This window comes from Trachemys scripta, chromosome 2, assembly GCF_013100865.1.
Source record: "Trachemys scripta elegans isolate TJP31775 chromosome 2, CAS_Tse_1.0, whole genome shotgun sequence".
Taxonomy (NCBI): domain Eukaryota; kingdom Metazoa; phylum Chordata; order Testudines; family Emydidae; genus Trachemys; species Trachemys scripta.
Window position 1 is genome coordinate 42,907,623 of NC_048299.1, and position 27,311 is coordinate 42,934,933.

Below are 27,311 nucleotides of genomic sequence, written 5' to 3' on the forward strand. Positions count from 1 at the left end.
GAATAATTATCATGTTGACAGTTTTCCTTTAATAATGTGGATGGGATAGCTGCCAGTTATAACTGGCCCACACAATTACTGAATCATTATCTAACTTAGCCCAGTGACAAACATTTTCAATCTTGACAGTTAAAATTTGCACACCCCAAATTTAGTGATTGAGTCTGTGATTTGGTACACATTCAAATAGGAAAGATCCAAGCCTTAATTGGTGTACATGAGGGAACTAATGAGCAAAAGTGAGGCTTTATCCCATCTTTCTGACTTTCTCTTTTCCACTTCCCTGATTCAATTCCCAGTGCAATTTAGAGACTGGCAGAGAAGGCAGATTATTGTTGTATTGTGCTAATGTACTTTACTGGTAAGACAGTATGGGGTAACATAGAAATGGGTTATTCATAACCTGCCCGTAAGTCCAAAAGTGCCCTCCTTACATAGGCTTCAATTCAGGAAAGCACTTAAGTATATGTCCTTACCTTTAATCATTGACTTCAATGGGACTTGAGCACGTAAGTGCCTTCCTGAATCAGGGACGATATGTTTTCCTTATCTCCATCAGCAAATCTTCACTGAAGAGATGAATTCATTATTTTAAGTGAGAGAATCATCTTATCCTGGGGCAGGTCTGATTCCTAATAATATGGTTAAGTCAGTTTGAGACCAACAAGGCAGAGCTTGAATCACATGACTGTCATGTAGCTCTGAGTACTACTGCTGGAGTGCAGTAAAAAGCCCTAATTGTAAATTCTTGGTTGCTATAATACTTGAGGATTTGGATGGACTGCATGATTCACTTGTCTTTTCTACCTTTAGATGACATAATAGCAATATATATGTTAAAATCTCAAGTATGAAAGTGGTATGCTATAGAATAGTCACAAATACAATACATTATTGTTTTTCAGTATTAAAAATGTATTTACTTTGAAAGTATAGAAAGCACACTTTATAGATGCCTGTTTACTAATCTGTTCAAAATATTACTGTGATAAATGTTTAAATATTTGCATTGAAACAAATCACATTTGGTTTTAAGTAGAGAAGAACAGTAATCAAGAAATGCACATTAAACTAGCATGATTTTATTAATAATAAGAAAAATGCCTTGAAAATAAGAACATAAGAAAGGCCTTACCGGGTCAGACCAAAGGTCCATCTAGCCCAGTATCCTGTCTACCGACAAAAGCAACAGAGGGTCCTGTGGCACCTTTAAGACTAACGGAAGTATTGGGAGCATAAGCTTTCGTGGGTAAGAACCTCACTTCTTCAGATGCAAGTCTGAAGAAAGCTTATGCTCCCAATACTTCTGTTAGGCCTGGTCTATACTACCCGCCTGAATCGGCGGGTAGAAATCGACCTCTCGGGGATCGATTTATCGCGTCCCGTCGGGACGCGACAATCGATCCCCGAATCGGCGCTCTAACTCCACCAGCGGAGGTGGTAGTAAGCGCCGCCGACAAAAAGCGGCAGAAGTCGATTTTGCCGCCGTCCTCACAACGGGGTAAGTCGGCTGTAATACGTCGAATTCAGCTACGCTATTCACGTAGCTGAATTTGCGTATCTTAAATCGACTCCCCGCTGTAGTGTAGATGTACCCTTAGTCTTAAAGGTGCCACAGGACCCTCTGTTGCTTTTTACAGATTCAGACTAACACGGCTACCCCTCTGATACTGTCTACCGACAGTGGCCAATGCCAGGTGCCCCAAAGGGAGTGAACCTAACAGGCAATGATCAAGTGATCGCTCTCCTGCCATCTATCTCCACCCTCTGACAGACAGAGGCTAGGGACACCATTCCTTACCTGTCCTGGCTAATAGCCATTAATGGACTTAACCACCATGAATTTATCCAATTCTCTTTTAAACTCTGTTATAGTCCTAGCCTTCACAACCTCCTCAGGTAAGGAGTTCCACAAGTTGACTGTGCGCTGCATGAAGAAGAACTTCCTTTTATTTGTTTTAAACCTGCTGCCTATTAATAAACCTGCTGCCTATTAAACTCCTTGCATTTTAAGTGGTATAGTTTAGAGAAGCTGATTATCAATACTGCTGAAAATAAAGCTAACAAAATCAAAATTCAATCCACTTTAATTCTTTGCATAGCTTCCTCTCCCCCCCCCCCCCCCCCCCCCCCCCGTTCTAGATTTTCTTCAAGGCAAATAAATGGTACAGGTATAATAGCTCATGTGTTTTCTGACTGAAAGAAAAAAAAAACTCGTTTTATGTTACTTAAAATGCAAGTACTTATTTTTTCAATTCTCATAGCAGACCAGTGGTTCCTTCAGCGGTCTGCTAATAAGCTCACTAGTGAGTTCTGCTGAAATTCTCTTCTGTTTGAACCTGTCCTTGATGCAAGGCTGTCAGAAAGAGCCTGTTTATCAAGCATATAATGTTTGCAGTGGAGAGCACTTAGGTATATGTGTGAGCACGTGTGTGTGTGTGTGTATAGGCACATAAAGCCACCTACTCACTCTTATTCTGTTTGTTAGCTTTTTAAATCCTAATAATAATCTACAGGCTGTAGAAGGATAAAATAGTTTATTTTTCTTTCTGGTGAGAAATATTGATATCATGTATCTGCTTTTGCTAGTAAGATAGCCACACAGTATAACTATACAGAGCTCTGATCTGTTTACATAGCACTTAGTTATGAACAGACCATTTCATTAGTTGAGAGTTTTTACTAGCTTGAACCTGTTTTCAGAAGCAAATCTTAAACACGTTTTAATGTCTGTGCAATTTACAGAAAATCTGAAGTCACTCATTTGTTTCATGTGGTAGAACATCATCTTCAACTAGTGAAATACAAAGCTTGTATGAAAATCCAGCTTAACAATGAGACATGCTTCTGATGATGGTGATCATTGTACATTTAGCATAGTAATTCAGAGAAAATCAAGTTTATTTTGATCAATTTAATTATAAAGGTTTTTCAGATAACACTGGTTCCCTTTAAAATTAGTAATTTTAATATTCAACGCAGCACTATTTTAGTTTTAAATTCCACGCAAATTTAATATACTTGCCTACCACTGTGTTCTTACAAAAAATAAATTAATGTAGAGAAATTTAAAATTATCTAAAAGGATTTGATTCCCTAATAACTGTAGTTACTATTTGAGTCAGTGACTCAAACCAAGTCATAATAAATATGCACTTTCAGTCCCACTACTTAACAGGATTTCTTTTTAATTACATGTTGATGAAAGTAAGAAGTACCTTCATTCTACCGCTCATACAGTCTTCTTGGCAGTAGCTTGCATACTTCAGAGTATGCTTTCTCATAGAATCATGGATAAGATTAGGGTTGGAAGAGACCTGAGGAGGTCATCTAGTCCAACCCCTGCTTAAAGCATGACCAACCCCAACTAAATCATACCAGCCAGGGCTTTGTCAAGCCAGGCCTTAAAAACCTCTCAAGATGGAGATTCCACCACCTCCTTAGGTAACCCCATTCTAGTGCTTCACCACCCTCCTAGTGAAATAGTTTTTCCTAATATCCAACCTAGACCACCTCCACTACAACTTGAGACCATTGCTCCTTGTTCTGTCTTCTGCCACCACTGGGAACAGCCTAGCTCCATCCTCTTTGGAACCCCGCTTCAGGTAGTTGAAGGCTGCTATCAAATCCTCCTCACTCTTCTCTTCTGCAGACTAAATAAGCCCAGTTCCCTCAGACTTGCTTCATAAGTCATGTTCCCCAGCCCCCTAATAATTTTCATTTCCCTCCACTGGACTGTCTCCAATTTGTCCACATCCTTTCTGGATGCAATACGCCAGATGTGGCCTCACCAGTGCCGAATAGAGGGGAATAATCACTTCCCTTGATCTACTGGCAGTGCTCCTACTAATGCAGACCAATATGCCATTAGCCTTCTTGACAACAAGAGCACACTGTTGACTCATATCCAGCTTCTCATCCACTGTAATCCCCAGGTTCTTTTCTGCTGAACTGCTGCTTAGCCAGTCAGTCCCCAGCCTGTAGCAGTGCATGGGATTCTTCCATCGTAAGTGCAGGACTCTGCACTTATCCTTGTTGAACCTCATCAGATTTCTTTTGGCCCAATCCTCCAATTTGTCTAGGCCACACTGGACCCTATCCCTACCCTCCAGCATATCTACCTCTCCTCCCAGTTTAGTGTCATCCGCGAACTTGCTGGTGGTGCAATCCATCCCATCATCCAGATCATTAATGAAAATTTTGAACAAAACCAGCCCCAGGACAGACCCCTGGGGCACTCTGCTTGATACTGGCTGCCAACTAGACATTGAGCCTTTGATCACCTGTTGAGCCTGACAATCTAGCCAGCTTTCTATCCACCTTATAGTCCATTCATCCAATCCATACTTCTTTAACTTGCTGGCAAGAATACTATGGGAGACCGTATCAAAAGCTTTGCTAAAGTCAAGGTATATTACATCCACTGCTTTCCCCATATCCACAGAGCCAGTTATCTCATCATAGAAGGCAATCAGGTTGGTCAGGCACGACTTGCCTTTGGTGAATCCATGTTGACTGTTCCTGATCACCTTCCTCTCCTCCAGTGTTTCAAAATGGATTCCTTGAGGACCTGCTCCATGATTTTTCCAGGGACCCAGGTGAGGCTGACCAGTCTGTAGGTCCCTGGATTCTTTTTTTAAAGATGGGCACTATATTTGCCCTTTTCCAATCGTCTGGGACCTCCCCCTATCACCACGAGTTTTCAAAGATAATGGCCAATGACTCTGCAATCACATCAGCCAACTCCCTCAGCACCCTTGGATGCATTGCATCCGGCCCCATGGACTTGAGTATATCCAGCTTTTCTAAATAGTCCTTAACCTTTTCCTTCACCACTGAGGGCTGCTGACCTCCTCCCCATACTGTGCGGTCCAGTGCAGCAGTCTGGGAGTTGACCATGTCTGTGAAGACCAAGGCAAAAAAAGCATTGAGTACTTCAGCTTTTTCCACATCATCTGTCACTAGGTTACCTCCCCCATTCAATAAGGGTCTCACACTTTCCCTGATCACCTCTGTGTTGCTAACATACCTGTAGAAACCCTTCTTGTTACCCTTTACATCCCCTGCTAGCTGCAACTCCAATTGCACTTTGGCCTTCCTGATTACACCTCTGCATGCTCAAGCAATATTTTTTTATATTCCTCCCTAGTCATCTGTCCAAGTTTCCACTTCTTGTAAGCTTCCTTTTTGTTTTTAAGCTCACTGAAAATTTCTCTGTTAAGCCAAGCTGGTCGCCTCCCATATTTGCTATTCTTTCTGCACATCGGGATGGCTTGTTCCTGCGCCCTCAATAAGGCTTCTTTAAAATACAGCCAGCTCTCCTGGACTCCTTTCCCCCTTATATTAGCCTCCCAAAGGATCCTGCCCATCAGTTCCCTGAGGGAGTCAAAGTCTGCTTTTCTGAAGTCCAGGGTCTGTATTCTACTGCTTTCCTTTCTGCCTTTTGTCAGGATCCTGAACTCACTGCTACCCAGGTTGCCACCCACTTCTACTACCAATTCCTCCCTGTTTGTGAGCAGCAGGTCAAGAGGAGTATGGCTCCTAGTTGGTTCCTCCAACACTTGCACCAGGAAGTTGTCCCCAACACTCTCCAAAAACTTCCTGAATTGTCTGTGCACTGCTGTATTGCTCTCCCAGCAGATGTCAGGGTGATTGAAGTCCCCCATGAGAACCAGGGCCTGTGATCTGGAAACTTCTGTTATTGTCCAAAGAAAGCCTTGTCTACCTCATCCTCTTGGCCTGGTGGTCTATAGCAGATGCCCACCACAACATCATCCTTGTTGCTCTTGCCTTTAAACTTAACCCAAAGACTTTCATCAGGCTTTTTCTCCAGTTTAATGGTGCTCTGAACAATCATACTGCTCTTACATACAGTATAACTCCTCCACCTTTTCTCCCCTGCCTGTCCTTCCTGAACAGTTTATACCCATCCATGGGAGTGCTCCAGTCATGTGAGTTACCCCACCAAGTCTCTGTTATTCCAGTCACATCATAGTTCCTTGACTGTGCCAGGACTTCCAATTCTTCCTGCTTGTTTCTCAGGCTTCTTGCATTTGTGTTCAAGCGCCTAAGATAATTAGCTGATTGCCCTACTTTCTCAGTATGAATCAGGAGGCATCCCCTGTTGCACCTTCTTCCTTGTGTTTCCTCCCGGTATCCCACTTCTCCAGTCACTTCAGGGCTTAGGCCTCCAGCCCTGGCGAACCTAGTTTAAAGCCCTCTCACTAGGTTAGCAAGCCTGTCTGCAAAGATGCTCTTCCCTCTCTTCATCAGGTGGATCCCATCTCTTCCTAGCAATCCTCCTTCCTGGAACAACATCCCATGGTCGAAGAATCCAAAGCCTTTTCTCCTACGCCACCTGCTTAAACACACATATACTTCCACAATTTAATGGTCCCTACCTGGGCCTATTCCTTCAATGGGGAGGATGGATGAAAACAAGACTTACACCTCAAATTCCTTTATCCTTCTTCCCAGAGCCACATAGTCTGCAGTGACCTGCTCAAGGTCATTCTTGGCAGTATCATTGGTGCCCACCCACATGGAGAAGTAGGAAGGGTAGTAGTCTGAGGGCTTGATCAGTCTCGGCGGACACTCCATCACATCCTGAATTCCTCCAAGCAAGCAGCACACTTCTCGAGTTTCCCAGTCTGGACGGCAGATGGATGACTCCATCCCCCTTAGGAGGGAATCTCCAACCACTATCACCCATCTCTTGGAAGTGGTGGTCGTGGAACCGCCATCACTAGGATAATGCATCCCATGCCTTCTTGTCGATAGGGTTGCCTTCTGTTCCCTTCCTCAGAGGACTCTTACAAACCATCCTAGTATCTGTACAGAGAGACTGAAAACGGTTTCTTACCTCTATCTGTATTGGGGGTACATGGGTTCTCCTCTTTCGTCTTCTGGAGTCACATGCTGCCAATTTTCTTCCCTGTTCTTCACTGCCCTCTGATTCTTCAGCATGCTGTGCCTGCAGTACCAAACACTGACTTCTATCCAGAAAGTCAATGCAGGGTTGATACTTGGGTCTGTAGTCCTTTAACCTTCTCTTCCAATATGGAGACCAGCTTGCACTTCATACAGACAAAGTTGCTTTTGTCCTCTGGGAGAAAGACAAACATGGCACATCCTGTGCAGGTCACAAAAGCTGATCGCTCACTTTTCCTATTGTCTTCCTTCTAAGAGCCTATTCAGATGTTGTATTTACTGCCCACAGAAGCCTGAAAGGCAAAAACTCTGTGGGAACCCTCCCCCTCCCCCCAACTCCCAGGCAGATTCCCTCTGTTTGCCTCTCCTCTGATCACCACTCACTCAGTTCACAATTGGCTGCTTTTTTATAAGGCTGCTGGCTTGAAGCAGTTGCCCTGGCTCAAAGCCTTCCCTCCAATCAACCACTCAGTGCCCACCTGGAACAAAGCACTCCCAATTAACACTTTTCAATCAAACAATCACACGGTCAAACAGTCCCTGCAACTAGTACCAGTCAAACAAATGGTCACAGCAGACAGACACTCCTCTATTCACCCTACCAGCTCACAACACAGCCCCCCTTGTAATGCAGCACTCACCTTAGCTCCTCTGGGACTGTTCCCAGGCAAACTCCCTCTGTTTACCTCTCCTCTGTTCACTGCACCAGTATGATTTGTTTACAGTAGTGTCTAGTCCTGTCCGCCTTATAGTTCTACGAGAGAAGTAGCATGTAGGTGGATTTTGGCTAGTGAGGTTTGGTTTCTCCCATAAATTCTGACTCTCTCATTATAGGTGGCAAATTTATGTTTTCTTTCATCATAGCCCTTCTCCTCCATAGTGTAACAATGAGCTATTGGCTTATACCGTTCCTCAATAAATCAGGTTCTTCAAGTGCTTGCTCATGTTGATGCATTTTCAGTTTCATCCTGATTCATTTTTCCCATACCAGGAGTTCTCAACCTTTTACATACGGGGACTTCCCCCCCCCATGATGATCTTTCTCCCATTTCTACCTGGGATTCCCATCCATTTAGCAATATGGCAAGAAAAGGGAAATTGTGACCTCCTGGTCTACAGGTTGCGAACCCTTGCCTTATACAGTTCACATGCTCTCACCATTAGATATTTATTTTTTAACAATCTCCAAATAAATTCAGGAAGAGATGTTACATCTCCAACATTCCTACGTAGATTCTTGACTAAATTTGTTATTTTGTCGGGATGAGATGTTTGTTTTATATTTATATATTCTTTAAATTATTAACCTAGAAAAAGATGAGCTAACCTAAAAAAATGTGTGGATTTTGTGATGGAAGGAGGGAAGGTGGTGGTTAGCCCCAGAACCATTTGGTTCTCACAAGACAGACTTAAGAGAAGATAATACCTACTTCATATGCTTTGCACTTATAGATCTCAAAGTGATTTACAGAGGAAGTAAATATCATCTCAGCTTTTACTTGGATGGATTTTTATGTGGAGCTGTTCTGAAATAATGTATGGTCTAAAGTACGGGTACTCTTCCCGGGCTGGAGAGATGGCAACCTTTCTATCTTTCTTTACGGCTAAATTGTGAGGGTAGTTAAAAAAACGTATGAAAAGGGGGCACCAATGATTTTATATATTGTAATATTCTGGCGTATGGTGAAATTGTTGTCCTACTGAAGTGATGTAAACACTTCTGTTGATTTTCAGTATGGCAGTAGCATGGAAAAAGTTAAGAATAACTGGTTTGAATTTATGAATTTGGTGATTGATGGCACTGAGACAATGGAAGCTGCTGAAGGAAAGGAATTTATATCTGGAATGTTATCTGGGAATTTAAATTTCACCCAGTGGTCTAGATAAATAGTATTGGCAGGCCTGTTTGTTTAATAGTGCAGATTCATCATTAATATATTTATTCTTTAGTTTATTAACCAAGTAAAAGTTGGTTTAACCTAAAAAGGTCTCTTTATATGTGGGGATAAAGGGGTTATAGATTTTATGGATTTGAGAAAATATTGGAAAGAGAAACTACTTTTCTGGAGCTACTCTTTGAAGCTGGCTGAGGTGAGCATTAGTATGAGGCTCTGGTTAGAGTAGGCATATCAAGAGTTTACAAATATCTTTCCGTGTTTAATATCTTTCCTTGTTTACCTAGAGATTTTATAAAGTAATATGTAAGGCTTCTTGGACTGGAAGGGAGAGTGTTAATAGGCTGATCCACTCTGGGGGATTTTGAATATCAATTAGGGGAAGCAGAAATATAATCATGCTGCATAGTAATAGAGTTTGAAAATCCTTCTTTTTTAAAGATGAGGGTTAGTATTTCTCCCTTCTTCCTACAGGGATTGTTTTGCCAGATAAATGTGGTGCAGACAGGATTTCTTTAAGGAGAGGTTTAGAACAGAGCAGGAGGCTGTATATAAAGGAAGCATGAATTTCAGTAATATAGTCATTTTGGTTTTACTCTTCCTTCCTAACAACATCAGGGCAAGATTTATCAATTTCTTTGTCACATTTCATTTGGTATAACAATGGTTTATCGTTTTGTAGTGCAACCAAAATAGGTCTTCTGGACATTAAGGCCAGGATTTTCAAAGCAGCTTAAGGGAGTTAGGTGCCTAATCATCATTTGGATTTGTGCATCTAGCTTCAATAGGCCTTTTTGAAAATCCCATCTTACATTTTTTTGGTCTTTTAAAGATGCAGAATTAATTGTAAGAGGGTGGTTAAGTGTTAATATGTTTCCTCTTTAGTTTAAGGTTAGCACTTTTGTTAACTTTATGATGTGTAATTTTGCTGAAATGTTTAATGATTCCTACAATTTTTTTTTTTTTTTTTTTGGTAGTATGGAGTGGGATTACTGGACACACAGTACAATGTTGCCAATGTGGAGTTCTGATGATGGGTTCTGTTATTGACTTGAATTCTTTTGGTTACAGAGCATGAAGATTTTTTTTAACATTGTTTTATTACCCAGTATCAGTTGTATGCTCACACTAAGTAAGTAAAACCAAGTATTGAATCCTAGTGCACAAAGATGCAACAGTATTCCTTAAGGGCAGGATCAATAAAATATGCATCAGTATTCTGTACCAGGGAAGCCTGCACTGTGCTACTGGTCGGTCTAATCTAATCTATCTAGTCATTCATACTGCACTGATTACCATGGTTCAGTTTGCACAAACCTGTGCAAGAGCGCAAAAAAGATTTGGGGGGAAGGGGACTGTCCAAAAATGTGTACAGCTTTGCACAGGCTTCAGTATTATTTAATATAACTTATTTACACTTCATTTGTGTTTACAAGCCAAACTATCCCAAATCCACTGTTTTGATGTAGAACACATCCCCAAGTGCTTGGGTCACACAGTTTGGATCCACCAACATGGGAACAGTCATTGCAGTTGTTCACGACTAGAACTGACCAAAGGGCAACAATTCCATTTCACAGCAATTTTCAAGGTTTTGCCTTTTTTTTTCATTCTTCATTCAGAGCAAAGTTCTTCATCCCAGATCACTCTGATTCAGAGCAGGGACTTTTGCCTGGATCTCCCACATCCCAGACCAGTGTCTCCCTCTCTTTGTGATGGAAGTGTCATTGAAACAGATACGTCTCTGCTAAACTTTCCAGCTTTTACAAAACTGCATATTTTGGTGTAATTTTATTACAATGTTCTGACCAACTCTATTCACAATCTCTTGTGTTGGAACCCCCCTCACGTGATGGATGGGTGTCTCGTCAGCCTCCCAGGTGCCATGCTGGAGCATGTTGTTGCTACATCTCCATTTTTCTCTCATTTTTTTCTGACCCTTTCTCCTTCCCTTCCTTCCTGCACTGCCCCCCCTCCACCCAGCTTATATTTTTCTATTTCTTTGAGTGCTTTCCTGTTTTGTCACCCTCCCCCTTTTTCCACACTCACTAGAAGGCTACATGTTGCCCAGTTTGGGTGGTCCACTGGTGTCTCCATCGAGCTAAATGAGAAAATTACCATTAACTTCAGTAGAGCCAAGATCTCATCCCAAGACAACAGTGGATGAGCCATTAAGTGATGGGCTTGGTTTAAGACAAATTATAATGCTACTTTCTCTATTAATTTGTCATCACATTCCCATTGCTGAGATTATATCTGTTCACTTAATACATAACACATAATTAAGTCCTGGGTTTTTACACCTGTTATGTCTTTTTTTATATCAGATTATGGACACTGTCTCTCACTACTTCACCGCTCCGTTATCTGGCATGTAATAATGGTTCTGAGTACACCTCTACCCCGATATAACGCTTTCCTCGGGAGCCAAAAAATCTTACCGCGTGATAGGTGAAACCACGTTATATTGAACTTGCTTTGATCCGCCGGAGTGCGAAGCTCCACCCCTCCAGAGCGCTGCTTTACCACATTATATCCGAATTTGTGTTGTATCGGGTCACGTTATATCCGGGTAGATGTGTACTTGCATAGTGTGCTTCATTGAGAGGTCTAGCATTCTTTTTCTCTCTTTGTAATGTTACATTATTTTTAGTACATACTGTACAGTATGTAATGAAGATTTATATAAAAGGAGAATTCAGAATTTTCTGTGGTGTTATTCTGTATGCCTCACAAGAGTATTAATTTATTTATTCAATTACAGTATATGCATAGAGAACTGAAGTGGAAACTTTGTACAATTATGTAAAAAGCAACAGAGGGTCCTGTGGCACCTTTGAGACTAACAGAAGTATTGGGAGCATAAGCTTCCGTGGGTAAGAACCTCACTTCTTCAGATGCAAGTAATGGAGATCTCCAGAGGCAGGTATAAATCAGTCTGGAGATAACGAGGTTAGTTCAATCAGGGAAGGTGAGGTGCTCTGCTAGCAGTTGAGGTGTGAACACCAAGGGAGGAGAAACTGCTTCTGTAGTTGGATAGCCATTCACAGTCTTTGTTTAATCCTGATCTGATGGTGTCAAATTTGCAAATGAACTGGAGCTCAGCAGTTTCTCTTTGGAGTCTGGTCCTGAAGTTTTTTTTGCTGTAAGATGGCTACCTTTACATCTGCTATTGTATGGTGCCACAGGACCCTCTGTTGCTTTTTACAGATTCAGACTAACACGGCTACCCCTCTGATACAATTATGTACTCACTTATTTCTCACTTCTCTACTATTCTTCTTTCCTTCCTTAACCCCTGCTGGTGTGCCTCCACTGCAGTACCAGAACAGGATAGAAATAGGTGAAAAATCACCCTGCAGGTTTAAATTAATTGCTCTCTCTGTTACGCTACAAACTAGTGAGTGCCTTAGATAATGTGCTATGAATTTTCTTCAATTTAACCATAATTGGAATGGGAAGATTCTGTAATTACTGAAGTTCTTGGTAGTTTACTAATTTTTTTATTAGAATAGAGGAGCATAAAAACATTCAGCATTGTAGTGTTTCATATTACTACCACTCATGTATATCATCAGTAATTTTATGGTATTTTTATCCGGGAATAATCACACAAAAGTTTTCACTCTTTTATGACTTTTATAATAGTTTGCCAGTCAAAAAATTCTATTTTGTGAGGTACATTTGTAGAGGAACAAACTTTTTTATTACTAGAGTATTCAAATCCTATCACTTTTTATCTTGTGCATCTGAGAGTTGATTTTTTTCCAATTTTCAAATAAAAATATTAAAATAATAAATCAAAATAACATAAATACAGAGAGATGAGTGGTTCTTATGGATCCAGCTTAAGAGTTCTTCTAGTTTGTGGAGAAACTGTAAAAAGGGTGCCTTGCTCAACAGATCTGCTTCTTGAATATTTAGAAGTCTCCTTTCTTTGCTGACTAAAGTACATTTTTCCTAGATTTTACTCCTGTACTACTGCAGTAGTACAGTCAACTAGGTGCTGTTCTAGCTCATGTTTCAGCTACAGAATTATTAACTATGATTCACTTGTAAAATCTTTATTGTTGGTGATGCACAAATTAGAAGAAGCCATCTTGACTTTCTAATCCTTGGGTTGGTCTATAACATGGCCTTAAAAAGCTCTACTGACAAAACTACGTTTGTTAGGGATGCGTTTTTTTTTTTCAAGGTAGCTATGCCAGTAAAATCGTTGGTATAGACACAAGTTATGCTGGTATTAAGATGCATTATATTGGTATAGCTTATTTTGGTTCCTAAACTAGAATAAGCTATTTCAATATAAGGCACCTTTATACTGGTATAACTGCATCTAAACTAGGAGTGTTTCACTGCTCTAACTATGCTGAAAAAAATCCTCTGGTTCCATTTTTACCAAGTTACTTTGCTGAGGTGAGCTGCATTTTAATTCCACCCAGCTGTTTTTATTGATTACATGCTGCTCATTCTGGTCATGTATTTTGTTGCAACTTTAAAGAAAAATATTGTCATTGACAGTTGGATTTTCCTATTGTGTTGTCTGTCACCATGTACATTGTTGTCAGAGTTGCCAGAAGTTATGGGACAAGGTTACTTATACAAATAAAGAACAATTCAACTAATTTTAAGTTGCTCCTGAAAACCAAGGTTGCTTTCATTTTGTTGTTTCTGATGGTGTGATCGATTCAGTACAAAAAAATTGCTGTAACTTCATGGTCCTGTGCTATGTGCAGCACTTGCAGAAAATAAAGTCCCCTTTTAAAGGGTCTTTAAAGTTTTAGCGGAAATCTAGGTAGCATCTCATTGAGTGCATAATGTTGGGCAGTTCTATCCAAACTACTTAACACGACACAGCAGTAGGAGAGTTGGCCTATTACAGCATCCCATGTTTACAGTGTGGTGTAGTTTGTGATTTGAAGGTATTTATCAAGCATGTCTGTTGTTAACTGGGACACACTTTGTTCCGGTTCAGAAGAGCAACACAATGCCTAGCCCCAATGTTCTTCATAAAATCCTGGCCTAGCCAGAAGATGTCCTACTGCAGAGGAACCATAGGACAATAGGTCTGCTCCTTATCCCTGCACTAGCCAGGGCAATATTTACAGCTAAAACTTAGTTTGTGTGTGTGGGTAAAGAAACGTGCCAACACTATATTTGCAGAGTTTTGGTTAAGTTTATGGATCTTTTAGCATGCGGACTTTCATATGACCAGCATAGCTCTCAGCTGCCCCCAACATTAACATGAAACTGGGCTCATTTCACTTATTATTATAGATTTTTTACATGGGAAATGTGGAGTCATGACAGCAAGGTTACGGAGAATGTTATTTATGATAAAGGAAAAATAGGGCCTGATTCTTATTTACACTGAAAACCACTCTGGCAATATAACATGGCTTTAAAGTGTATGTAAAGTGGCTTTTGTGTAGATGACAATCAGTCTCATAATGTGTGCATTATTTAAAGTTATTTTCCCCTTCTTCTCACTTTGTTCTTTTTCCCAGATTTGCCATATGGGAGAAATGATAACCGTCATTAGTTAAAATGCTTTTACATGTTTTTAATATAATTAAACAAGATAATTGAATGTCTTTCTTTTTGTTACAGAACGCTTTACACAGTACAGCTCTAAAAACCTTAGACAAGCATGGAATAAGTAAGTTTTGTTTTGTTTTAATTTACTCTGCATTCTTTGACTTTCTATCCATATGGTCTATCTCATGCTGTGACGTTACCATAGCTAATTTACAATGCTTTTTGCTTCTTTGTCATTACATAGCAACATAGAATCACCCACTCCTGCATTTATCAGTTCTCAACTTTCTTTACATTACCAGTGTTCAAATGAAGCCCCAGCTTCAACTCAAATACTATTTGACACCATTTAACCCAAATAATGTTGTGTGGAATCAAATGGAAAGATTAAAATTTGACTTCATCTTTGTCATTTGGGTGTGCTATGTACATTTCTATAACAGAAATACTTATGTGGCTCTTCGGACCATATTTTACTCAGGGGAGGAATTCTGCACCAAAAAATTAAAAATGTTGCTGCACTATTTTAAAATTCTGCATATTTTATTTGTCAAAATAACACAATATAATCACGGCAGTTTCAGTTATTTTGGTAATTTATTTCAAAATACCTGTCAACAAATATGTCTGTAACAATACAGACAGCAAAAAAGATTCTGGAGATGGTTTTGGCAAATAGATTCCTTACTAGACATATTAATACAGGAAAGATTAATGAGACAGGGACTTTTTAGTTTGGAAAAGAGACGACTAAGGGGGGATATGATTAAGGTCTATAAAATCATGATTGGTGTAGAGAAAATAAATAAAGAAGTGTTATTTACTCCTTCTCATAACACAAGAACTAGGGGTCACCAAATGAAATTAATGGACAGCAGGTTTAAAACAAACAAAAGGAAGTGTTTCTTCAAACAACGCACGGTCATCCTGTGGAATTCTTTGCCAGGGGATGTTGTGAAGGCCAGGATTATAACAGGGTTCAAAAAAGAATTAGAAAAATGAATGGAGGATAGGTCCATCAATGGCTATTAGCAAGATGGGCAGGGATGGTGTCCCTAGCTTCAGTTTGCCAGAGCCTGGGAGTGGGCAGCCAGGGATGGATCACTTAGTGATTGCCTGTTCTGTTCATTCCCTCTGGGGCACCTGACATACTGTGATAGATGGACCTTTGGTCTGACCCAATGTGGCCATGTTCCTCACTGTCAGGGTGGTAAAGCACTGGAACAAATTACCTAGGGAGGTTGTGGAATCTCCCTCATTGGAGGTTTTTAAGAACAGGTTAGACAAACACCTGTCAGGAATGGTAGATAATCCTTAGTCCTGCCTCAATGAAGGAGACTGGACTAGATGACCTATCAAGGTCCCTTCCACTCCTACATTTCTATGATATTGTGTCTCCTTCCCTCTCCTACCCCCCAGTGTGCGAGACAACATGTGCCACCCCTTGCTTGGGGTTTGAGGTAATGCCATGATTTAGCCCACAGAAAGATCACATCCACTGGCTGGGGTAAACCTAGGCTTTCCCAGGTAACTACTGTCTCAATTCATGTTTTGGGACTGTTGGTAGCTATGTATCAGACAGACAGCAATAGTACTGTTGTACTCCCAGAGTAGTAGCCCCACTCTGGGATGAATGTATTGTGATAGATCCAGACCAGTTGGGAAGAGCAGAGTAGTAGAAGGGGGGAGATATACTGGCCACTGGATAAGCAGTTTTCTGTTCCCTGTGACCAGAGCAGGGGCTGCTCCAGGCTAATAGACCACCTGACTCCAATTAACCTGCTAAGAGTCAGGTGAGGCAGTTAAGCACCTGACTCTAATTAAGGCCCCTCTGATGCTATAAAAGGGCTCACTCTGTCAAGCCAGGGGGAGCCACAGGAGAGGGAGTGTGTGCGAGGAACTGGGAGCAAGAGGTGTGCAAGAAGCTGAGAGTGAGTAGGCGTACTGCTGGAGGACTGAGAAGTACCAGCATTATCAGACATCAGGAGGAAGGTCCGGTGGTGAGGACAAAGAAGGTGTTGGGAGGAGGCCATGGGGAAGTAGCCCAGGGAGTTGTAGCTGTCGTGCAACTGTACCAGGAGGCACTCTAGACAGCTGCAGTATACAGGGCCCTGGGCTGGAACTCGGAGTAGAGGGTGGGCCCGGGTTCCCCCCAAACCTCCCAACTCCTGATCAAACACAGGAGGAATTGACCTGGACTGTAGCTTCTACCAGAGGAGAAGGTCTCTGGACTGTTTCCTAACCCACAGGGTGAATCTGTGAAGTGAGCAAATCCACCAATAAGCGCACGACCCACCAAGGTAGAGGAGGAACTTTGTCACAGTATGGGTATATATAAAACAAACTTGCTTGCATGTTTTTTGGGGCAGGACTCTTGTCTTCTTGCCTGTTTTACTAGTACCTCACGCAATGGAGCCCTGATCAATACTTGGGCCTTTGGACCCTGTCATGATACAAATAATAATAATTTCATTTGAATTGAAAACATGACACTGTGTGAGCAACATATTTTCTTCAAGCTTATTGTGTGTTGGTTTTGTTTGTTACCGAATATATTGTTTGTTTAAAATAAAACGGTGGTCTGAGAATTGACACACAGAACATGATTCCATCACAGTCTGATGCAAATAAAAGCAGAGCTTCCTCATTTATAAGGAACCTCTTCAAAAATATGTACACGTTTTCTATGCTCCATGAATAAAGGATTTGCAAATTTTCAGCATAAATGAGGGGATTGAAAGACTGAAAGCAATGACAATGCTTGCAGTAGAATTCAGTGCTTCATATGTCAGGCTCTAATATAATAGGAAATATTTTGTTCTCAAAATTATGTATCATTTACATTTGAAATGTGTAAAGGATTTTCTCCTTTTCTAGTGTAAATCTCTATTAGTGTGCAGTATTAGAGTGTTGCTGGATAGTACTGCTGTAGTTAAGGATGTATCAATATTTCCATTATAGACATCATATTCTCAAGGGTTTATAATTCAGCTATAAAATTAACATTAAAAATCCTCATAGAGTGATTCAGCCTAGAAAGTATGCCTTTATTTATTAACACATTTTGAAGAACATGTTTTCTAATCTAAGAGAGCATTTTTTAAATAATTCTGTTTTCTTTTTTTCAGTAATTTTTGCATTCATGATACCAAAATGGGCTGATTTGTTTAAACCAAATTTGCAGGCTAGTCAGAATGAGGATTAGACCCTCCCAGTGTTTAAAAACTGAGCAGATGAAAATAAGGTTATACTGTTGGGGTTTTTTTAGAGTAGTTTGAATATACAGATTTGTTTTGATACTGTTAATAGTTAGTTACTGTGAACCTCTTAATGGCTCTGGAGGATCAGTGTCAAAGGATGTCTGAGGCCCTGATTCTGCAAAGATTTACATGTGTGCGTAACTGTAAGTAATGTAAGTAGTCCCATTAATTTCAATGGAACTACTCATGTTATTTAAAATTAATGGGTGTAGTGTGTGGGTGGCCTGTGATATACAGGAGGTCAGACTCGATGATCTGGTGGTCTCTTCGGACCTTAAATTCTAGGACTGCAAGTCTTTGCAGGATTGGGGCCTAACTGGGAAATATTTTTGAAAGCTTCTCGGCTCTGATACTATGGAACCACTGTACGGGATTAGGGCAGCTCCTAAAGCATGTATAATAGGAGATTTATTTAAAATACTTAGCTATATATTTTTTTAAATATTAAATCTGCTTTAAACTGACAGAAAAGCATGACCTGCTCTTGATCTACAGCTTGGGCAACCCATAAATATCTATGTTCACAAGCTGCAGTGAGTGCTCCTGTCTCTGCTGGTCAATGTCAGGGAGGAATAGGACCATGGTGCCTCATACTTACTCCTTTCCTCCTCACCCCATGGGTTTGCAAACACAGACAGATGCACTCGAGTCTATCTAGCATAAATATTTATATGACCCCCATTACTATACTATCTGAGCCCCTCACCGTCTTTAACATAGTTAGCCTGACAAAATCCCTGTGAGCTAGAGAAGTGACGCTATTCCCATTTTACCAATGAGGAAATGAGGCACAGAGAGATTAAGCTGAGTTATCAAGTCACGCAGGAAATCTGTGCCAAGAGCAGGGAATTGAACCATGTTCCCAAGCCTCAAGGTAACATCCCGACCGCTTCCTCATAGTCTGTGTGTGGCAGGACCCCAAAGCCTGAGAGTGTGCATGGCTCAGGAGATTTCTCACTCTTCACTTTCCTTTTTCAGACTGCACAGGACTAAGGATAATGCAACCCCTTTCCTTGTTTGTATACATGAGCTGCTGATGACAGGAGTTAAAACCTGAGTTTATAAACGTCTTTAAAAAGGCTTACATCTAAATATACAATGATTAGGGGCCTTCTTGATTTGCAATTTCACAGAAATCATGAAATATGGGATTGTTTGCAAAATTAACCTTCAAAATAAAAATATGTTTTATTTATAAAATATGCTGCAAAACTTCTGTGATTACCACAATGCAAAAACAGCTGTGATATCATGTGCTATCACTCCAATCGTCATAGTGGATAGTTGATTGAGAGTGCCTGTCAAGTTGCATGACGTATACTAAAGTGAGCACAACAGTCATTACAGTAGATCATTGATTGAGAGCGTGTCAACATTTATGATAAGTGAGAGCGACAGTCATCAGGTTGAGTGAAAGGATGGCTGACGAAGCAACAAAAAAAAAAAAATCCAGATTTGGATTGTGTGGAGAATCTTGCAGACAGTGGTAAATTGTTTTGTTCATCTTGCAATGTGACTCTGGATTTGTTCAGAAAAAAACACAATCGATCACCATTTTGAGGCTGAATTGCATATTGAATGAAAAGCATGTGCAAAGGCTACAGGTCATAGAATATCAGGGTTGGAAGGGACCTCAGGAGGTCATCTAGTCCAACAACTTGCTCAAAGCAGGACCAATCCCTCACTAAATCCCCAAATGGCCCCCTCAAGGATTGAACTCACAACCCTGGGTTTAGCAGGCCAATGCTCAAACCACTGAGCTATCCCTCCCCCCGTCAGAACAAAAAACAAGCAACAATGTCCACGATGTTTAAAAGAACAACTGAAAGTCGTTTCGCAAAAGGAGAAGCTACAATGGAGCTAGTGGATGCCTGTCACTGCTGCCAACATACTATTAGAAAAAATAGATAATCCAAAACTAAGCGAGTACTTTAAAAAACATGTACCAAATGCTGGCAGTTTCTCATGTGCAAACAAACTTGTACAACTTCACAAGTATTATAATTTACTTTTATTTATTTAGCAGACTCCCTTGTCCAAGGTGACTACAAAGGTAACAGTAGTACAGTACAATACTTGTTGTGTATAAATATACTGTCTGAACACATCCACAAAATTTGCTATTTATAATGTGACCAACCCATTAAAAATGTGTGATTTCTCGGCGATTTAAGTAGACCCCTAATAATGACAGTCAATGAATTTAAGTGAGGACAGTCCACTAAGGAGAATGGTATTCTGCTTACAAACTTTCACGGTATCCCCAGGTGTGAGGCAAGCTCTTTTACAGAAAACAGAGGCAAGAAAATATACTGAGAGTGATGGTAATCAATCACATATTAGTTACTCCAGCCACAAGAGACACAAATCTTAAAGCCAGAGTAGAAAAGATAGAGCAATGACTGACACAGCTTGATATCTCTCTACCTAACCCAGTTTAGGTGAAAACAGCTGCTCAAAATAAAGCAATATATAATAAATAACTTTAAAATATTTTACATTTTAAAATATTGACTAGAACCAATGAAAATCATACCAGAGCCAAGAATATCAGAGTTATTGGACTACTCAAAGGGCAGAGAAGATAAACCCAACAGGCTTATTATGTGAAAAATCAGATCCCTGAAGCTCGTAAGCTAGATGTAACAATAGACCGATTTTACTTTTGAGAGGTCTTTTGGAGAAACAAAGAATTAACAGTGAATGAGTACTTTGGTTAAGGTATCCATTAAAGAGATAGAGAACATGATACTTATGGAATCATACACATGGTACTTAAAATGCAAGATGGGCATTAGAAAATTGCTCTAAGCTCTGCTGTTCCTCGGCTGGGGCTTTTAAGCATCTAAGGCAGTCTGGCAGCCAATTCACATCGGTTTCAGTTCCATCTGATATTAACTTCCACCTGCACTGCACATGTTACTCTACTGGGGGTCCAGTTACAAGATGAGTCTCCTCAACTCATTTAAAACATGGTTTGTTTTTTAAGTATAGAGGGATCTGAACTGTGTTTTATCTTTGGTCCTGCACTGTTCAGTTCAGGTATGTCTGCACTGTGCCTTCAGAAAACATTATAAAACTCACTGTTTCAGATTACAATAGCTTTCCCACAACAGTAAACCCTTACAGGGTAATGAGGAGAGAGAGTGAATTGTCTCTGTGTATATTTCAAAGAAGGATCTGTAAGGTGCTCACACATTATGGCGATGAGGAAGAATGTAGATAGTCCCCTGCACATCTGTTCTTTCCTATCATATTAAAATTAATGTAACTACTTCGCCAATGTGATAGAATTTACTATATGGCACCTTAGCCTCACAACACAGGTCAACTGCTGGACATTTCTGCTTCAAACAAGATCTTTTATAATGGCAGGGGCTGAAGCCTTCCAGACTTATATCTGACAAAGTTTAAGGGTAGGACTCAAGGGGCAGATTCTCACATTTTTAAAACATTAGTCAGTGAAAACCTTCTGAAGAAGCAAGGGTGAGGGACCAGAAAAAGATCCAGAAGCCAAATATTGAATATATGGGATTTTCAGACTTGAATAGTTAACAGTTTACAGTTCAAAATGGTTTTTAGAAAAACATATTCCCTAATAGGCTATTTAGTTTAAAAGACAAAATGTGATTACTTCTTGACTTTTATTTTTGCTTTTCCCCATAATTATGCAATATTCATCCATATTAAAATCTGCAGCCACCACTTTTTTTTAATTCAAGCTCTCAAGAATATAAGCATAGGCAGTTTATTTTGTTATCACAGGTAAAACGTCTCTTTCTTTGGGTACCAATTTATTGGCTCAATCCATGTGACGGTGAGTTAAAGCTGAATCTGAGCTAAGGATCCATTGTGCTTTTCCTGGGATGGAATATATGTGTAAGAAAAAACTGCTTTATATAAATAAGTATATCCCTTCTGCAAATCTACCAAGGTAGTCCTGTCAGCTATCAGTAGGGCGTAAGCATGATGGTATCTATGGCGGGAAATAACTTGAAAAGATTTTGGAAAATGTTCTTTATTGGAGACGTGCAAATCTATCGATATCATTTGTTGACTTGCTTCTTTTGCATGGTTTTTTTTATTTCTGCAAAAATCAGTAAAAAGTTATTTATTAAATTCTCCTGTTTAACTTCTTGGTTGATAAAGGGCTTGTCCATGAGGAACAATCGATAACCTGTGTAGTGGTTGGAAGTGTATTATTACCTACACCGGATATTAGTACTGTGTGAGTCAAGGAATGATGATCATTTACTGTATGACAAAAAAGGGCAAATTGTATTTTTTTAAATAAATTCTGTTATGCTTGATGTCACTAAAGTTCACACTTTACAGTGCTACATTACTGTAGGTGTTTACTGTTAACATTTCAATGCACAGTGCTTATATGACCTGTAGTAATGTTTAGGGTATGTCGGAAACATTAGAAAAATGCTGTCGACACTAGGAGGAGCACTTGTGTTGACACAACATAAATCACTTTTTTTTCGTTTAAAAGATAAGTAACCATCATTTTTGTCCTAAGGGCTTTTATATCATTATTTTGGCATTAAATACTTTTTGTTCAGTCTTTAACTAATTTTTGTCGATTCAGTTTCATACGTTTTTCATAAATTAATGGATTGGATCTTATTTTCATCTAGACTAAGGCCTCTTTACATTGCTCTGACAGTGTAAAAGGCACCCATGTCAGGTGCCTTTTACATCATTCTGCCGGCGTAAAGGGCCTGAGTGCAAATGAGAATCGGACCCATTACATCCACAGCCCAACTCAGCAGCATCAGAGATCTACAGTTGGAAAGCAGTGTATAAATACTTGGTGGTGGTGTTATGAATTATATTATATAGAAATAAGTGATTGATAAGACCAATTTAGATTCTATAATCTATCCCTTGTGCCAAAGCTTAAAGTTTATTTTGAGGGTTTCCTCCGTTCTAATTCTAAATGTCTCAAGTGATGAGACATTTATCACTTCTTTTGGGAGATTATTCCACAATCTGACAGTGAGGTCTCTTAGTATATATATATATATATACATCCTGATATTCAACCACAATTTCACTTTGCTCTGTTAGATCTTATTATTCCTAGTTATACCCCCTTACACTACCTTTGACTATTCCTTCCCTATGCGATATTCACACACTTTAGGTAATGAAGACCACTATGGTATACCTCCTTAGTCATCATTTAACCATAAGTATTTCTCCACTTTTTAAAAACTACTTTCTAGTACTAATAACTTAAATGCAATTGTATCAATACTATCTTCTACCTGTCCCATCTATGATGCCTCTGCAAGTACAACCCAAAACCATTCTGGCTTTTTTCCCCTGCCTTATAGCCTTGCATGCTTATATCCAGTTCAAGTATCAGAGGGGGTAGCCGTGATAGTCTGTATCCACAAAAACAACGAGGAGTCCAGTGGCATCTTAAAGACTAACAGATTTATTTGGGCATAAGCTTTCTTGGGTAAAAAAAAACCCCACTTCTTCAGTTCACTCTCTGTTATTGGACTAGATTCTGTGGGTATTAATGCTCTCCTAGTATCTCCGTTCCACTGAATATCTGGGTTTGGGATTATTTACCCATAGATGTGGTTGTCTGCAGTTTTCCATGCTGAATCCTTCCCATATATTGTTTTCTTCCCATAAATTTCATTTTTATAAATCCCTTTGTATTAATTCTCTGTCTTCATTGGTATTTGCAACACCTCCTAATTTAGTATCTGTGAACTGAATTAATGTGCTGTTTATTAATGAACTGGTCTAAGGGATAAAGATGTTAAATAAAACTGGGGCTAACACTAATCCCTGTGGCACACAGCTGGATGCTTCCCCTCCAACTCTGTACATGGCCAATTATCATTACCCTTTGTTTATGGCCTGTCAGCCAGTTTTCAGTCCATGTGACAGTGCTTATATCCAAGATAATGTGAATTTATCTTTAGAGCAAGGTTTTGTGAGACACTGATTCAAATGCTTAAAGTCCAGATATATTACATCTACTACATTATGCTGATCCATGAATATTTAAGTCCATTTTAAAAAGTGATCAAATTGTCTAATATGTTTTGCTTTTCTGTTTTTCATCTATTTATTGTCATCCACTTACAATTTTTTTCTCTTAATGTCGATTCCATTTATTTTACTAAGGTTTGAAATTAGAATTGCCAGCAAAAAATTGCCAAGATTGCCCTCACTTTTTTTTTTTTAAATGATTGGCTCTGAATTTGCTTTTCTACCAAAATCCTGTTATGATCAAGTCCTTCATGACTTTTGAAAAGTACTTAGCATTAGTTTGGTGAATCCATTAAGTAATTCCTTGAGGCCTTGATGTGAATATCACACAGATATGTTGGTTAGTATTTATTCAATGTTTTCTATTGTGAATTTTCCAATACATGCTCTTTAATAATGTTTTTCATTACTTTCTTATTGACTCTAGATTAACATATTTGAAAAGTAAAGAAAAGAAGTAAAGAGTCTCTTTTAAAGCTACATCAGTTGTTCCTACCTTCTTCTATGCTTCCCCCTGATACGGTGGTGTTATACTAATTTCCCAAAATAATGCTTTTTTTTTGGTAGTTTGTTATTTGAGTATTTTTGTTGTCTAAGAAATTGTTTCCTCTTATGAATTCTAGTTCATTGTCACTAGCGCCAAACTTTCCTATTACTCTATTCTCACATTCTTAATTAATTCCTCTTTTTAAAAGGCAAAATCCAGGATGGCTTTTGCACTGGCTAAAATCTCTCCTTTCATGACTTTGTCTACAACATTCTGTCTCTTTGAGACATATTTAGATGCACTTGTTTGAGCAATTCATGTCCCCCTATGAGCACAGGCTGGGCTGTGGTTTAGAAAGCTGTCATATTGAGAGTCTGATTTCATTTTGTGTGGACAACAAGGCCAAGATTTTCAAAAATGTCTACCAAAAATTAGCCACCTGAAAAAGGGTAGGCTGATTGTCAATAGTGCTGAGCATCCAGCAGCCTCTATTGATGTCATTGGGATGGGATTTATATTTTCTTTTGCCCATCATAGTATATTCTAGAACAATTTTCTTCAACTCCCACGTTTCTTTGTTTCTCATCTTTACTTATCACCTCACTGGTGGATATCAATTTGGAAGGGAGTAGTGTCAGTGCAGTCAGCTAATAAACAACCTTGCAGATAAGTATGATCATCTCTGTAACTAGGATGAGGTCAGTCTGAAAAGCCTCATGATGTTGCAGTTATGTCAGCCAAAGATTTGTGGGCAATCGCTAGCTTTTGGAGGTGGTGTCATGCACCATAACAATCAAAGGCTTTGGGGTGCTTGACCACATCAAAGCACATCTTGGCCTTTGATAAATATTTATAACTGATCTTTATGATAGTTTGGTCAGGGTTCTTCAGTCTTCTTTTAACTGCCAGTTTTAATAAAATGAAATGACCCTTAAACTGCCTCTTTTTCCTTATTTAGCCTCTCTATTCCAGAAGCTCTTGTGATCATATTCCAAGAATCTTTTGCAAATCATACCAAAAGAGAAAAAAAATTAAATGTAGATTTCTTCTTCTGCCTCCACATATCTGGCTATTGTTCCTTCAAGCCTCAACTTCCTAGGTCTCTGAGTCCTGTGGCATAGGACTTAAGGCAATAAATTAATGCTACTTAAAGCAAGGGAAAAGAGTTCTTGTTGTTTTGCACAGCATTAATATCAAACTATGGTCTATTTCAAACTTTAAAACACATGTATTAGATTAACAGTTTTGCTAAATAGATTAAATGAAGCCTTCAGACAAATCATTCTTAGAAAGTGCAAAGATATAGTTTGAAAGTTTAGAAGAGATGTTGCCTGTGGGTAGATTAGTTGCTCTAAACCCAGGTGTGTATGTTCAGCGTCCACTTGACCTGGTTGTCAAAATGGGCAGACATAAGGTAATTATTCTTGCCATTGCCTTAAAACTGGAGGATAGATTATATATCTTCAGCAATACACTGTGAATAAAGAGACTATGTGTTGCATTGGTGCACCTGTTATCGCTGGAGGGCAGAGAGGCAAGTGATTCCAAAGGGAACTGACCTTTTTCTTTTAGGCATTGAGTCAATTCCATATCCTAAGGCATAAATTCTGTGTTAAAATTATTATATCCCTCCTGGTATCGGTCTTAAGAATAGACTTCACTTTGGCTCTTAATGGAAAGCCCATAAAATTCCCTTAAAAATTAAGCCTTTGTAGGGGAAAAAATTGTCTAATTTTGAAAGGAGTTACTAGGTCAGTTAAGTTGTTCTTTGATCACAATAATTTCTAATTTAAATTTAGAATAAAATGCTTTAGCGGAATATCTATCTAATGAGTTGCCAATCAAAGCATTGATACATAAATGGCATTATCATCAGTAAGTGAATAGAAATGTTAATTCACAAAAAGTTCTGCTGCATTATTATAAACAGTTATAAATAGTACAACGTATCCACTGTCTGCTAGTACCTCATCAGTGTTTACTCCCACAAGACTTGATTTACAAACAGTGCCAAATAAGAACTTTCCTTTAAATTATTCACATTTCATAATAATTGATCTTTCAGAGTTCTAGCACTGGAGAATATTTGATCATAAATTCAGTGAAATCAGCCTCCATCTTTGTGATGTTTGTCCAGTTAAATCCTTCAGTGAATAAACCAATAAAGATGCCAGCTGTGTTTATTTTATAATGGCTGCTGTTGTATGCGAGCAGGTTTGAAATAAAAATAAAGAAAATTTCTAATTTTTCAGATTCGATATGTGAATCTTTAATCCAACTTTGGACTTTTTAAATGAAAACAGACAAATGCACCCTTAAAATATTCTTGCAAATCCAGTGCTTACTTTTGTTTGGATACCTAGAATCAGACTGGAACTATTGTTGAGGTCATGGCCCAAGCTGACAAAAGCTAGGGCGATCAGCGTAAAAACTTCTCTCTCATGATGATATGACTTAAGAAGGGTCTGTCATTTCAGTCTTCCCTTTGAATCGCCTCCTTTAGTTATATTGTATCACAGCCTTAAAGCTATATTTTCTCTATTAGAGGTGGTACTTCATGAGAGTGCCCCAGTATTGCCAGCCCCAAGCACCCCAAAATCATGAGTTAGGCCCCAAAATATCATGAAGGTTGGCTTAAACATCCATGAGATTTTTAACAAGTAATAATTGGGGGGGGGTTATTTGCCATATTTTCGAGCCTCTGGGGTACAACTCAAGTCACATTTTAAAGCTTTATTCTGCAACCATGAGGAATAGAAACTTTTTTTAAAATGAAAGTTGAGATTTTCATCTAATCACTTGATTCGAGGAGCTGGGGCTTGAAGAAAAACATCCAAGGTGAAAACCTGGTCCCCACTGAATTAAATTGCAAAACTCCCATTGTCTTCAGTGGGGCTAAGATTTCACCCCAAATATAATTAAACTCATGATAAAATTGTGAGAGTTGACAACACTTCAGATGTTAATGTCAGCACTTTCCGTTATTAACCCATTTGCCTAGGATGTTTAATTTTTTTCCCATGAAGTGCTAAGCACCCACAGCCCTCATGGACTTCAGCTAGAGTTGTGGGTGCTCAACAGTTCTGAAAAACAGGTCCCAGGATGCTCAGCTGCTTGGGACAGGGCATGGTTCTGCTGGGATCTGTCTGTTTTATCTAATATGTTGATCACAGTAGTACA

The 27,311-nt window shown here is 39.3% G+C and overlaps 1 protein-coding gene across 3 annotated transcripts in view; it reads left to right on the top strand.

Annotated features, from left to right (window-relative positions):
* Positions 1 to 27,311, top strand: part of CDK14 (cyclin dependent kinase 14) — a 472,950-nt gene that overhangs the window by 341,699 nt on the left and 103,940 nt on the right. For all 3 annotated transcript variants that reach the window (XM_034760407.1, XM_034760408.1, XM_034760409.1), the window contains one exon: positions 14,436 to 14,484. In XM_034760407.1, the coding sequence (XP_034616298.1) occupies positions 14,436 to 14,484 (49 nt within the window). The remainder of the gene's footprint in view (positions 1 to 14,435; positions 14,485 to 27,311) is intronic.